This window comes from Epinephelus lanceolatus, chromosome 20 (assembly GCF_041903045.1).
Source record: "Epinephelus lanceolatus isolate andai-2023 chromosome 20, ASM4190304v1, whole genome shotgun sequence".
NCBI lineage: Eukaryota > Metazoa > Chordata > Actinopteri > Perciformes > Serranidae > Epinephelus > Epinephelus lanceolatus.
Genome location: NC_135753.1, coordinates 2,701,284 through 2,714,532, shown reverse-complemented (window position 1 = coordinate 2,714,532; position 13,249 = coordinate 2,701,284). Strand labels below are relative to the sequence as shown.

Genomic DNA, 13,249 nt, shown 5'->3' with positions numbered 1-13,249 from the left:
TCAGCACACTATGCAAGTACAGATTTCAACCAGCAGCAGAAACGAAAGGCGAATCCTGCCAGTTGTGGGTTGAACGGGGGTCACAGACGCCGTATTCCTGTCAAATACGCCGCAAGATAAGGCTTGCCGGCGATGGGGAAGTCCGGCTCCAGGTCCAATAATTTTCATGACTGATTTCATGACTGCCCAGAAATACCTGAACAGCCGAGCCGTGGCGGCACACAGGTGTGATGTGTCAGAGGAGAAACGAGCCGTTCACATTTCTCTCTTTGTGGCAGGTAACGGTCCACAAACCTCACCGCACTTTAGGGACTGTTCTTTACTTATGAAGGAACTGTTCTTTACTTGTCAGGGGAGGAGGGTGGCTGGTTGATTTTTATTTTATTTTTTTATATTATTTTCCAAGGTGCCTCTTGCCTAGGGCCCCCAGAGTGTCTTGAAACAGCCCTCTGATGAGGAGACAGGGTGAACTCAGGGTTTCTTAAAGAAAACCTGCCAGCGAGCAGGTTAAGTTCACAGTCAGTTGCCATGGTGATTGACTCTGAGTTTTACATACGTCTCTTTCTGGAACTAAAAACCCAGAGTTTTCCTCATTTCAGGGTAAACATACTCAGAGTTTTCACTAAACCCGCTTTCTGGAATACCCACCAGAGGTACGCTAAAGCATTTTTACAAGAGTGTCCACATTCCTTTGGCCATATAGCATACTTAAAATGAAATCACAATCTCATTTGTAAAAATTTACTGACGCATGTTCACTAAAATTTAAAGAAAAGTGAGTGGGCCTCTGTGGAAAGATTTTCATTTCTAAAACAACATCTTTAAAACAGTTGTTTTAAAACTGTACATTGTAGTTTGGTGGAGTGATTCTGGTTTCTAAAACAGAACATCTTTAAAACAGAACATCTGTCAAAATGTATTGACATATTTCACTAAAATTTAAAGAACAGTGAGTGGAGTTTTGCGGAAAGATGCTTATTTCTAAAACTGAATGTCTTTCCAATACAACATCGGTAAATTTGTATGAAACAGATTTCAGTGAAATCTAAAAAAAATAAGTGGAGTTTGATGGAAAAACTCTAAAACAGACTTTAAACTTTAAAATGTAAAATTATATTTTGACACATTTCCATAAATTAAAAAAAGTGAGTGGAGTTTTGTGGAAAGATGCTGGTCTCTAAAACAGAGCATCTGTTAACAGTTTTTCTGTTTTCACATTAATTGCTGCTCTCACCTAAATGAGTCTTTGTCTCTCAGCAACATGGCAGTGTGTACTGGAGAAGAGGAGCGTCTGAGACTCTGCAGCAGCTCGACCCAGAGCAGAACCTGCACCAGCTGCTGCAGGTCTGTATTCACAGTCAGATGTGGTATGTGTGTGTCAGATGGGATCTGTGCAGTGTATTCATGTGTACTGATGTATTAACAGGACAGTTTCTCAGTGTCTGACTGTCCTGTGTGGATGGACTCAAGCAGCAGTCGGCAGTGTCAGGACCTGCAGGCAGCAGCAGGGGGAGCTCTAAGACTGGCAGAGATCACTGGATCCAGAGCATACGAGGTCACACCTGTCTGTCTGTCTGCCTGCCTGTCTGTCCATTTGTCTGTCACTCAGCTGGCTCTGTAACAAAGATCTTTGTATCATTTGGACACTTGTGTTTTAGTGTTTTTCAATAATTTTTCCCTCTGTGGTCCACGTTGTTTGGTTCTTTTTTTCCAGCATCCTGTGCATTCAGATTAGTCTTTCTTTAGTAACTTTTAAACTGTCCTTACTTCACATGCATGGTGTCATTTTTTTCAGCACAAACTCAGCTTAAAGTCAGACTTGGTGTTTTGTCAATTTAACAATATATAAAGCTGGCAGGAACCAAAAATACAGGAAAAATGACACAAGCACCACTATTCATAAACACAGCATAAAAATACAATAAATAAAACTATAGTTCAGTTTACATGTAAAGGGATTTTAAACAAATCAAATGTTCATAAATCACTGAAAATGTTAATAATTTTAAGATCTACAGCTGGTAGACTATAAAATAATTTTTCAGCTGGTCTCCTCAGCTTGTCCTGAAATGACACATAAATAAAGTTATGTTACAATAAATAAAACATAGAGGGAGGGTTTAAATAAATCACAGATCACTCTGGAGAAGACTCATGAGCTGCTTCCTCATTCTACAGTTTTTACTACACACTAATCTTTATTTATTTTTTATTTATTTATTTATTTAGAAATAGGGACAATGCATATTAATGAACAGCTACATGAGTATATGTAAATACACTAGACTGTAGACCACGGCAAATTTCCATCTGTTATCCCTATAGGCAGGTTGATGTAAAAATGTAGTGAACGATTAAAGACAAAGTTAAATTCATAGCAATCACGTAGACACAATACAGAAGACACAAGAGGTGCACAATATACATTCGAAAATACATCAAGTGTAGCCCATGACAACACCAGAAGTGACCAAGGATATCATAATATTGCACATTAACCCTATTGTACATGACCCCGTTGCACGTGACACCAGGTTAATCCATCAACAATGTCAAAAGCATATACACTACAAGTCAAGACCAAAACATTCAGTGCAAAAAGGAGTTTGAGTGGGGGACTGTAAGTAATGTGTAGATGGAAGATGAGACAGCAGCAATGCAAAGTCCTGTTCATGATACTTGTTATGCTGTATAGAGGAAGAATGGATATGAATGAGTAAGGTTATAAAGTGCTGCAGTGCTTATATGAACATTAATAGCTGTTGGTGTAAAAAAAAAGAGTTACATTAAGGTTACATTAAATTAGGGAGGAGTCTGTCCAGGGTGTGTATAGAAAATGAGGTTGCAACAATGCAAAGACCAGTACAGATTTTTTGATGGAGTTGTGCTGAGATGGATATATATATTTTATTTTATTTTTAAATGCGGGAATATTCATACTGAAGTGCTAATGTGCCCATACCACTGCACATGACCACAGAGGGGCTTTATACATTGAATTAGATTAACAATGGTTACAGATCTGATTGGACTTAAGCCAGTCTTTTAAGTGCCTTTTGAAAAAAGAAAAGGTAGAGCATTCCCTTATTGAGATTGGCAGATTATTCCAGGTTTTACTGCCCCTGACTGACAGAACAGTTTGTGAAAAGGAAGTGCATCTAAATGGAATTTCACAGTCTCCTCTTGAGATTGCTCTAGTGGTGGTATTACTGGAGGATTTCCGTTTAAAAAACTGACTCAAAGGTGGAGATTCAAGATCTTATATACAGAACATGCAAGTTTAAAAGTGGTGAAACTGTCGAAGCTTATAAGATTGTGGCGTACTAAGATGTCGCAGTGATGGTGGGAGAGTGGTTTTCTATCAAAAATTTTCAGAGTTTTTTTTATAGAGAGATTCAATAGGTTTGAGTATTGTTTTTCCTGTGAGTCACCAATTAGTGAAGGCAGTACTCAATATGTGAGAAGATCATTGAGTGCATGAACATTCTTGCTGCTTCTTCAGTTAGTGATGATCTTATCTGTCTAAAGTTACTCAAATTAAATTTAACTGTTCTGGTGATTTTCTTAACATGATTTTTGAATGACAGAGTTGGATCTAAAATCACACCAAGATACTTGAATTCTTTAATGAGTTCAAGCTCTTCACCGTTTAAAAAAAATATTAGATTGGCTGATTTCAGTTTTGTGTTTTGAAAACATCATGCAGACAGTCTTTTTGGTGAGTTAGTTAGCCATTCCTGTATAGGGATCAGGACCAAAGTCAGAATACAGGAAGCCTCTTGTGAGTTTTTAGCTTTAGTCAGGATCACTGCGTCATCCGCGTACATCACAATATCAACATTCTTACAGGCATTTGGTAAGTCATTAATAAATAACGAAAAAGGAATGGGTCCAAGTATAGATCCTTGTGGGACCCCTACCCTTCATTCAAGATATGGTGATTTGATATCATCCACAGAGACATATTGTTTTTGTCTGGACAGATATGATTTCATCCATAATTTAGAGCGTTCAGAAAAATTAAATGAATTCAGTTTAGTGATGAAAATTTGATGGTTGACAGTATCGAAAGCCTCTTTTAGATCCATAAAGACGGCTCCTACACAAGTACTTCTGTTAAGAGAGTTTTTGACCTTTTCTAACAACACACTGATAGCTGATTCCGTTGAGTGGTGAGCCCGAAAACCAAACTGCATCAGGTGCAGGAGAGAATTATCAATGTTCAGATGATTAATTAGTTGTTTCACAACCCATTTCTCCATGACTTTTGATGTTACTGGAAGAATGCTGATCGGGTGGTAATTAGCCATGTCTGTCTGATCTCCAGATTTGTAAATAGGAGTGACTGTGGCTATCTTCCAAACCGATGGTACAGTTGATTGATTAATTGATTGATTTATCATGTGTGTAATTGGTAGGGTTGGGATCCAGATCCGGTTCTTTTTTGGAACCGGGTCCAAAGTTCCGGTTCCGGAACCGGTTCCTTCACATTTGGCGTAACGGTTGTAAAAAAAAACGTCACGTGCATTTCCATTAGAGTGCAGCACGGGCCGCATATTTCTGTCCGAACCAGACCGAGCCCGACATTATCTAATCACTAAAGCACTGAGTTTGTGTAACACAGTTGTCATGGTTACAGGCTATTTAACAGGCCGGGCGTGCACCGTGGGTGCTCCGGAGAGGGAGACCTCCGTGTTTGAGACGGGAGCGGGTGGCGGGAGGTCCGACGCTTCCAGCGAGGGGAGAGGGAGAAATATAACAAAATAAGATAAAATAGGAGAAACCTGTCTCCCTCTTTTATTTAATTTTCAGCGTTTAATCAAGGCGGAGGCTGGCAGCAGGAGGTCCGCTTCCACCGAGGGGAGAGATAGAAACAAACAGCCAGTGTTCTGTTCAGGTGTTGTCACGTAAATAACAGTGGCCAAGCATGAATGCATATAAGTATTTTTTATGACATTGCTGTGGTTAATTTGAGGCAATAGTGTTACTGTAGAAATCAGAGAATCACATATTCTCAGGGAGATGATACAAGCTCTAAATCTGAAATACACACCACACACAAATGTGTATTTTCATCTAATTGTACTGTGCAACAGTTAGAATAAAGTTTTTGTATTTTGTATAATTGCATTTGTGTTTATTATATACTTGTTTAAGTATAGCAAGTATAATGAATATAATGTAGGAATCGGTGAGAGGAATCGGTAAGGAATCGGACCGTTAAGAAGGAATCGGTAAGGAATCGGAATCGTTAAAATCCTAACGAGTCCCAACCCTAGTAATTGGGCATACCAAGGAATCCCTGTGTGCTTTTAGAAAAGTCTGTATAAGTCTGTATACATCCATAGCTTTGGAACTTTTTAAAGCACCAATGGAATTGGCAACTTCAGTTGCTGTTAATTCTTCAATGTTGAAAATAGGTGCGTGATTTATAGAAGTTACAGTGACATGAGTAGGTTGCAGGAGAAAAGAGTGAACATATTTCTTTGACAGAGTTTATGAAATAGTGATTGAGGCTAGATGCTAGGATGTTAGGACTTGACACTAATTGTCATGTGTTATAGTCTACTGTTTTTACTGTCCAAGAAATCAACACAGCTACATGTTTCATGTTATTTGTCCGTCTGTATGTCTGTCCCTCCATGTGCCTGTCTATCCGTCCCATTCTTGTGAACATGATATCTCAAGGACGCTTTGACGAATTTCCCCAAATCTGGCACAGACATCCAATTAGGTTCAGCGATGAAGTAATTCTGTTTTGATGGTCAAAGGTCTCCGTCTCATTTTAGTGAACGTGATAACTCAAGATGGCCTCCAGGGAGTTCCCCTCAAATTTGGCACAAATGTCCAACTGGACTCAACAGTTAACTGATAAGAATTTGGTGGTAAAAGACCAGGGTCACTATGTCCTTGCATCCGCCCTGTTGTCATGAGGCTCTCAAGAGGCTCTTGTCTTTTGCCAGGCCGCCATTGTAAATAAGAATTTACAATGATATTTACAAAAATATTAATGATTAGAATTCCGTTGTCAAAAGTCAAGGTCACTGTGATCTTGCGCCTGACTCATTCTCATGAATGTGATATCTCTAGAATGCTTTGAGGAAATTCCCTTAAATTTGTCTCAAACGTCCCGTTGGACTCAGGGTTGAAATTGGTGGTCAAAGGTCACTGTGACTTCAAAAAAACATATTTTTGGCCATAACTCAAGAATTCATATGCTAATTAAACATTTTACACAAATGTCTAATAGGATAAAATGATAAAGAGACTCAAAACCTTCACAGAGTTAGTTGGTCTCTAGTCTCTATATACAGACTCTACATTCAGTGAATGTAGAGTCTGTAGGCAAACCCCGGAGATCTTCCTTCCGGAAGAAGAGCGGAAGAGCCCTGGTTTCCGGTTGTAGGCTGTTTGTAGACTGTTTGAGCCGGCTGCAGTTGTTGCCAGGTTAAACAGTCCGTGCGGTGAACTAACGAGGCAGAACATAATTGGCTTCACTGCAAACTCGCAATGGTTCAGCATATTGGAAACGGAAATTCGCCTCCTCCACCCAAATCAAACCGGAATGCCAAAAAATCGGGGGTCTGCCCCCAGAGGCTGTATCGCCGTCTGCCGGAAGTCAGACGCTGAACATAGCCGATGGGTTCCGAGAATGGTTGGTCTCAGACATTATTTTAAGTCAGTAGAGTCCAGTGTAAGGCCGTTTAGTGGACTTTTCTGATAAAAAATAACTCATTAAACCTCCGAAAAGCATCACACACTCCTCCATCATCTTCTGCTGCTATCTGAAACTGTGGCTTTTTAAATGAGGAACAGATCTGGGTGTAATGGACATTGAAAAGATAAGTGTGTTTGTGTGTTTGTCTGCAGCGTTTCACAGGAAACCAGATCGCCAAACTGAGACAGACCCGACCAGACGAGTATCAGGACTCTGAGGTTAATCTGCAGTCTTACTTTGTTATTCGATTAAAGGAAGACTCCACCCACAAAATCACCATTTGTAAGTCAATTAGTCATGCTGTTACCTTGAATTTGTGAATTTGTTTGTCTTGCATGCCTCCACAAAAAACAGCAAACAGATTGATTGATTGACTGATTAATTTGGGGCCATGTTTAACAACAAAACTACAGTATGTAGCTTGAATGTGTATTTAATATATGTTGCACGTATTGTATGTATTGAACATATTTTTTATTGTTATTTCTAGTTATGTAAGTGTGTTGTACATTGATGCATTATACACATAGCTTTATATTTCCAACTTACACAAACTTTATATTCTCATCACATTATACATGTTTTATATTTTCAAATATTTTACATACTGCTGTTAACATTATAGCATAATGCACATATTTTATTTCATAATTCCAAATACTTTGTACTTTATACTTCTTACTTCTACTTTTATAATTCTCTGTTCTTTACATCGGAGTAAACAGTTTTCCCCTGGGTATCAGTAAGGTATTTCTGATTCTGATTCTGATATCAAAACATCTACAAACTCTCACACAGCTCATGTAGTGTAATTGGACCTGCATGGTAAATGGACCTGCATTTGTATAGCACCTTTCTAGTCATCCAACCACTGAAAGTGACATATGCTCAGTACCTCACAAACACATGCATTTTGCTAAAATATTATGGAGGGATACACCGGTGAGCAGGCACAGACGTAGCTTGTAAACAAAACTCAGCTGTTTATTTAGCCTAGCGATATCTCCGGACTACAGTAGCTGCAATGGACAACTTTGAACGTGATTTTGAAGAGTTTCTTGTAGCGGACACAGGCCCAGAGCCATACCTGTTTGAGTCGGAGTACACAGATGAGGAATTCCATGTGTTGGATGCTGAGCGGGTGAGAAGAGAGGCTGAATCCTCCGCTCCCATTTTGCTGCACAGAATGGGATTCAGTGCTACCATCGTTGGGGAAATATATCATCAGGAGGAAAACTGCTGCAGAGAGTGCATCACAAGGAGTGAAAACTTTTCAGCAATCACTAATCCTGGCGTGATTGAAACTTTTTTTCATGTTCCTAAGATGAACTGGAAAAAACGCCCAGGCCTGCAGGGGCTGATGGACAGCTTTCAGTCGAGTGAGTAATATCGTCCGTGTCATGTCTTTGTTTGCTTTTACCGAGTGACGTAGCGTACCTCTCCCAGAGCCAGCTGCAGCTGTTGCTCACCGGTGTATCCCTCCATGCAAGATGTACTGACCCCCTATAAGCGCCATGCTAACCGCTGAGACCCAACCACTGTACATATGAAAATGATAGAGAAAAGGCATAACTCCCAAATCGTCGGAGTATTCTTTTCACATAATAATGCGGACTCAGCAGATGACTTGTTAACTGTTTATTCATCCTTACACCGAACGTATACGGCTGCTTCTCATTGTTTTCAGTAGCACAACAACGGTTACTACATAACCCAGAATAACTTGAGGCTCACACTACTACGGTAGCCTTAGTAGCTCAAAATACACAACAGATTAGATCAGAACAGAAAGACGACAGGAGAATTTACTGAGTAATTTTGCTGTTTCCACTAATTACTTGGACTGACCTGACATTAGTTAATCCTCTGGCTCTCCAAAACAAATGCATGCGGTAATTGCCGGTTGCAGTCGAGATTTTACGACACCAGGCTGTGGGTGTCATACTGCTTCGACCAAAGGGGTGCTATAATCAACAAAAACGAAAAGTTCTGCAACAGCTGCTTTAAACAAGTTAGTAATATGCATCTCTAGGCGGGTGCACAACGCGTGTGCACTCTGCTCAGACACACACGGAGCAGCCACACATATGCAAAAGATAACAAATCAAATTAAAGCTGCAAGCAGCAATGAACGGGCCCTCGCAGTCCACACACGTCGGGGCATGCTGCCGTCGGGGGGCGTGCACCTAGATGTCTTGTCAGCTGTAATAAATTAAAAAATAAACGTTATCTCTTACTTACATTTCCAGTATACAGGTAGGCACCCAACCCACGTATGTATTTTTCCAAAAAGTAGAAGCTGAATACATGCCCAATAGTTCAAGGTCTTCTGACTCTTTGAAAGTTGACATGGTGTCTCTAGCTCAAAGTATGAGGGACAAGAAGAGGTTGAAAGTCGATGAGTTTTGAAGAGGATTTGAAGATTTTCCAATTTACTTCCATTCACACTAATTAGACTGCCACCAGAGCGCCACCTATTGGCCGATTTGCACCGAATTTTGCACAAACCCTCATCGGGCCATGGAACACAATTAGCAAAAGTGTTGTGGTAATCGGACTGTATTTGGTCAAGATATGAAAGACTGTCTGTTTTGAAAACAATGTGCAGGAATTTGTTGTTTTATATTTTGGCCGTTTTTTGGACGATCAAAATTCTTTTAATAACTTTTTGTCAGAAGGGTCCACAGATGCTACATGCAAAGTTTGGTGCAAATCGGTCAAATCGCCTAGGAGGAGTTCGAAAAAGTATGTTTTTCATTTATTGCGATTTAGTGAATGGAAAGTTAATGCAAAAGTGGGCGTGGCTTACACCACACAATTCAGCGGAATTCAGAGAACACGTAAATAGAAGGTTTAACAATGTGCGACATATTATGTGGGAGTTATTAGCCAAAAACGCTTTTGCATTGAAAATAGCGCCACCTGCTGGTCATTTTTGGTGTGTGAATTACAGGGACCAGTCTATACCATCCCTATCAATTTTATTTCCATGAGTGTTATGCTGTTGGCACAGTGCCAAATATTAAATTAGACGGCCACCAGAGCGCCACCTAGTGGCGGATCGGTAAGTCCTTCGTCAGATATCCTCAGGAGGGCATTGACAATAATTATACCAAGTTTTGTGTTAATCCGCCCAACCGATGTTGAGATATAAAATACTTCAATTTAAAGAGCGCCACCTTGTGGTCATCACCTGAAATTTTGCACAGAGCCTCAGGGGCTCATGGGGAAGTGGTAAACTGAGTTTCATGTCATTCGGATACACCAATGTGGAGATATGCAGCACTTCCCGTTTAGAACGAAATCTGCAGGAAGTTGCTATTTAATAACTTGAGTATTGTTTGGAATATCGAAATTTTTTTAATAACTTTTTGTCAGGAGGGTCCACAGATGCTGTGTGCAAAGTTTCATGCCAATCAGTGAAATTGCCTGGGAGGAGTTCGAAAAAGTATGTTTGCGACATTTTGCGAAAAAAAAAAAAAAAACGGTAGGCGGAAATGGGCGTGGCCTATACCACAAGATTCAGCACAATTCACTGAATGCGTGGATATCAGGTTTCTGAATGTGCGACAAAGTATATGGGAGTTATGAGCCAAAACGCACTTTACTTAATAATAGCGCCACCTAGTGGTGGAAATTCTGGACGACAATAGATTATAAAATTTTTCACCAGGTGTGACTTTTATTCCAAGTTTGGTGAGTTTTGGGGTATGTTCAGGCAGTGAAAAATGCGATCGTATGGGCGGAAGAAAAAAAATAAATAAATAAATAATCGGGAGACAAACAATAGGGACCTCGCAGGTCTGTGACCTGCTCGGGCCCTAATTATAATCATTCGAAAAACAATAGGGACCTCGCAGGTCTGTGACCTGCTCGGGCCCTAAATATGATTACAATATGAAAGGTTATTATTGTGCACATTAAAATATTTATCAGAAACACGTCTTAATGGTCAGTCATTAATCAGAACGATCTAAATGCAGTAATAATAATCATCATAATCCGGGAGGTCCAGCAGTATCCGAATATACGGAACTGCGAGCAGACCTCCACGGGCTGATGATGCATAGCCTGTAAAATGAACTTGTCTTTCCCAAATGAATTGTGATCATTCATTCATGTAAATCACAAAATCAAAGATGTGAAAACGTTTGCTAAACTTTATTTTGACATAAACACAACAATAACCAGCTTCTGTGAACTAAAAACGTAAACTTATGGCCACGTACAAATATATATTTAAAAAAAAAGCTTTTAGAACGTAAAACTGAAGATCATCTTGTCAGGAGGAGGAGGAGGAGGAGGATGCACAGCGGCCGCACAGCCCGCCGCACAGCCGGGGGCACCCGGGGGAAGCTCTGCAGCCCGCACGCAGCCAGACCAGATGGCCCGGGTGCAGCCATGGGACCAGCCCTTCCTGCACCTTCAGGCGGGGAGTTCAGGATGCTGGAGAGGAAGCTGGGCTCTCTAACCTCCCGGGTTAAAATAAAATTGAATAACTTATAATTTGTTGACAGCGTTTCTCCTGCGCGTTTCTTTTCTTTTGACTTTTCTAAGATGACAGATGCTGAATATATACTCCCTATCTGATGCTGTGGCTGTTTGTGGTTTGCTGAGAGGGATATGAACTTATTAGTTTGCAGCTGTGTTAATCAAATCAGGTTGGGTTTCCATTACGCATGCCAAACGGTGCCAATCCCCATTGACCTGACATCAGATGTGATGGGACAGTCGATATAGAAATACATTTATCGTCTCCTCAGCTGTCAAAGCGCTCACTCTTTCCAGTTGGTAGGTCCGCCATCTAACTAGCTCTCCGCCGTGCGCTCCAATCGTGCCACTTTTAAAGGGAATGAGAGGTGACACACCCATGACTAATTCACAGAGTAAGTCCAACCCTTTTAGACTCTCCGCCATGGCGCACAGTCTGAAAATGCGCTGTCTAACTAAAAAGTGACTGGGACACGCCCATGCGCCGCATGCCTGGCGCTTTGCGTTTTAGACCATATAAATAGGGCCCGATATATCAAGAATGGCCCAAAGGAATTTTTTCAAATTTGGCACAAATGTCCATGATGATCTGATTAGTTTTTTGTGATCATTGGTCAAATGTCAAGGTCTGTGTGACCTCATCTGTCTCATTCTTGTGAAAGAGGTATCTCAAGAATACCTTCAGTGAATAAATGTTCACTTGGACTCAATGATGAGCTGATTAGATTTTGATGGTCAAAGGTCAAGGTCACTGTGACCTTGTCTGTCACATTTGTGAATGCAGTTTTCTAGAACACCTTAAGAGACTTTATTTAAATTTGACACAAACATCTACTTGGACTGAAGAATAAACTGATCAGAATTTTGTGGTCAAAGGTCAAGGTCAGTTTGACCTCACAAAATATGTATGGCCATAACTCAAGAATTCATACGCCAATTATGATAAAAACTTAACACAAATGTCTGAAAGGTATGGAAGCGTATTCTTGCCACCGAAGGAAAAAAACAAACGGCTCAGCATCACGTAATTACGTGAAAGGTTTATTGTTCTAACAATATCTTTTCACGTTTTAACAATATCTTTTTTCACGTTATAACGTGAAACTATCACGTTATAACGTGGAAGTATCACGTTATTTCAAGATATGACATTTTCACGTTATAACATGAAATTATCACGTTATTCCGTGATAAGATGTCTTCACGTTATAACGTGATAAGATGTTTTCACGTTATAATGTTAAAGTGTGGTTTTACGTTATTTCAAGATAAGATTCACATCATTCTAGCTAACTAGCCTGGTAAGAAGCTACACGCTGACTATGAGGGAGAAAAACACAGATGGAACTTGCCATGGGTTGGGGAACTGCAATAGGCTACATACTTCCATGGGAAATACGGGCTAGAGTGATGCACCATCAAAGTGATTTATTAGTTCTCATCTATTAAAGGTAGAGTCTGGAGTTTTGTTCGTTGCAGTTTGTAAACAAAACATTCAAACTGGGCCCCTCTTCTCGGGCTCAGCTGTGTAGCATCCTGCCCCAGACAGCAGCAACAGCAGTTTTAATGTGTGTATTAATGTGTTGATGACAGAGCTCAGGTGAAGCTACGTACAGCAGAGTAGGAGGGCTACTAGCCCCGCTAGCTGTCCTGGATATTAGCGAGTGCTAGTACGTCTCTCTCACAGTAGCAGAACCGCAAAGTAAAAGAAATACAGTCCGAGTGAAGTGCTTGAGCCGCGAGCGGATACCCGGCCGTCACCGACAACTAAAACCTCGACTGGTAACGAGTATGAGGGCCGTTGTGGTGAGCTAGCTCGATACTAACTTCGGCTAGCGGTAGTGATTAGCATCTGCCGCTAACACCCGCTTCCCAGCTCACCACAACAGCCCTCCTGCCCGTTACAACAAAACGCTGGAGGCTCCCGTTGCCGGCGACGGCCGGGTACCGGCCCATCGCTCCAGCGCTTCACTCGGACTGTATTTCCTTTCCTTTACGGTCCTGACAACTGCTGTTGCTGCTGTCTGGGGCAGGGTGCTA

At 40.8% G+C, this 13,249-nt stretch overlaps 1 protein-coding gene across 1 annotated transcript in view; it reads left to right on the top strand.

Annotated features, from left to right (window-relative positions):
• xylb (xylulokinase homolog (H. influenzae)) overlaps positions 1-13,249 on the top strand; it is a 195,252-nt gene that overhangs the window by 32,175 nt on the left and 149,828 nt on the right. The window contains exons 5-7 of the mRNA XM_033639227.2: positions 1,258-1,344; positions 1,427-1,555; positions 6,871-6,936. Coding sequence (XP_033495118.1) covers positions 1,258-1,344; positions 1,427-1,555; positions 6,871-6,936 — 282 coding nt within the window. The remainder of the gene's footprint in view (positions 1-1,257; positions 1,345-1,426; positions 1,556-6,870; positions 6,937-13,249) is intronic.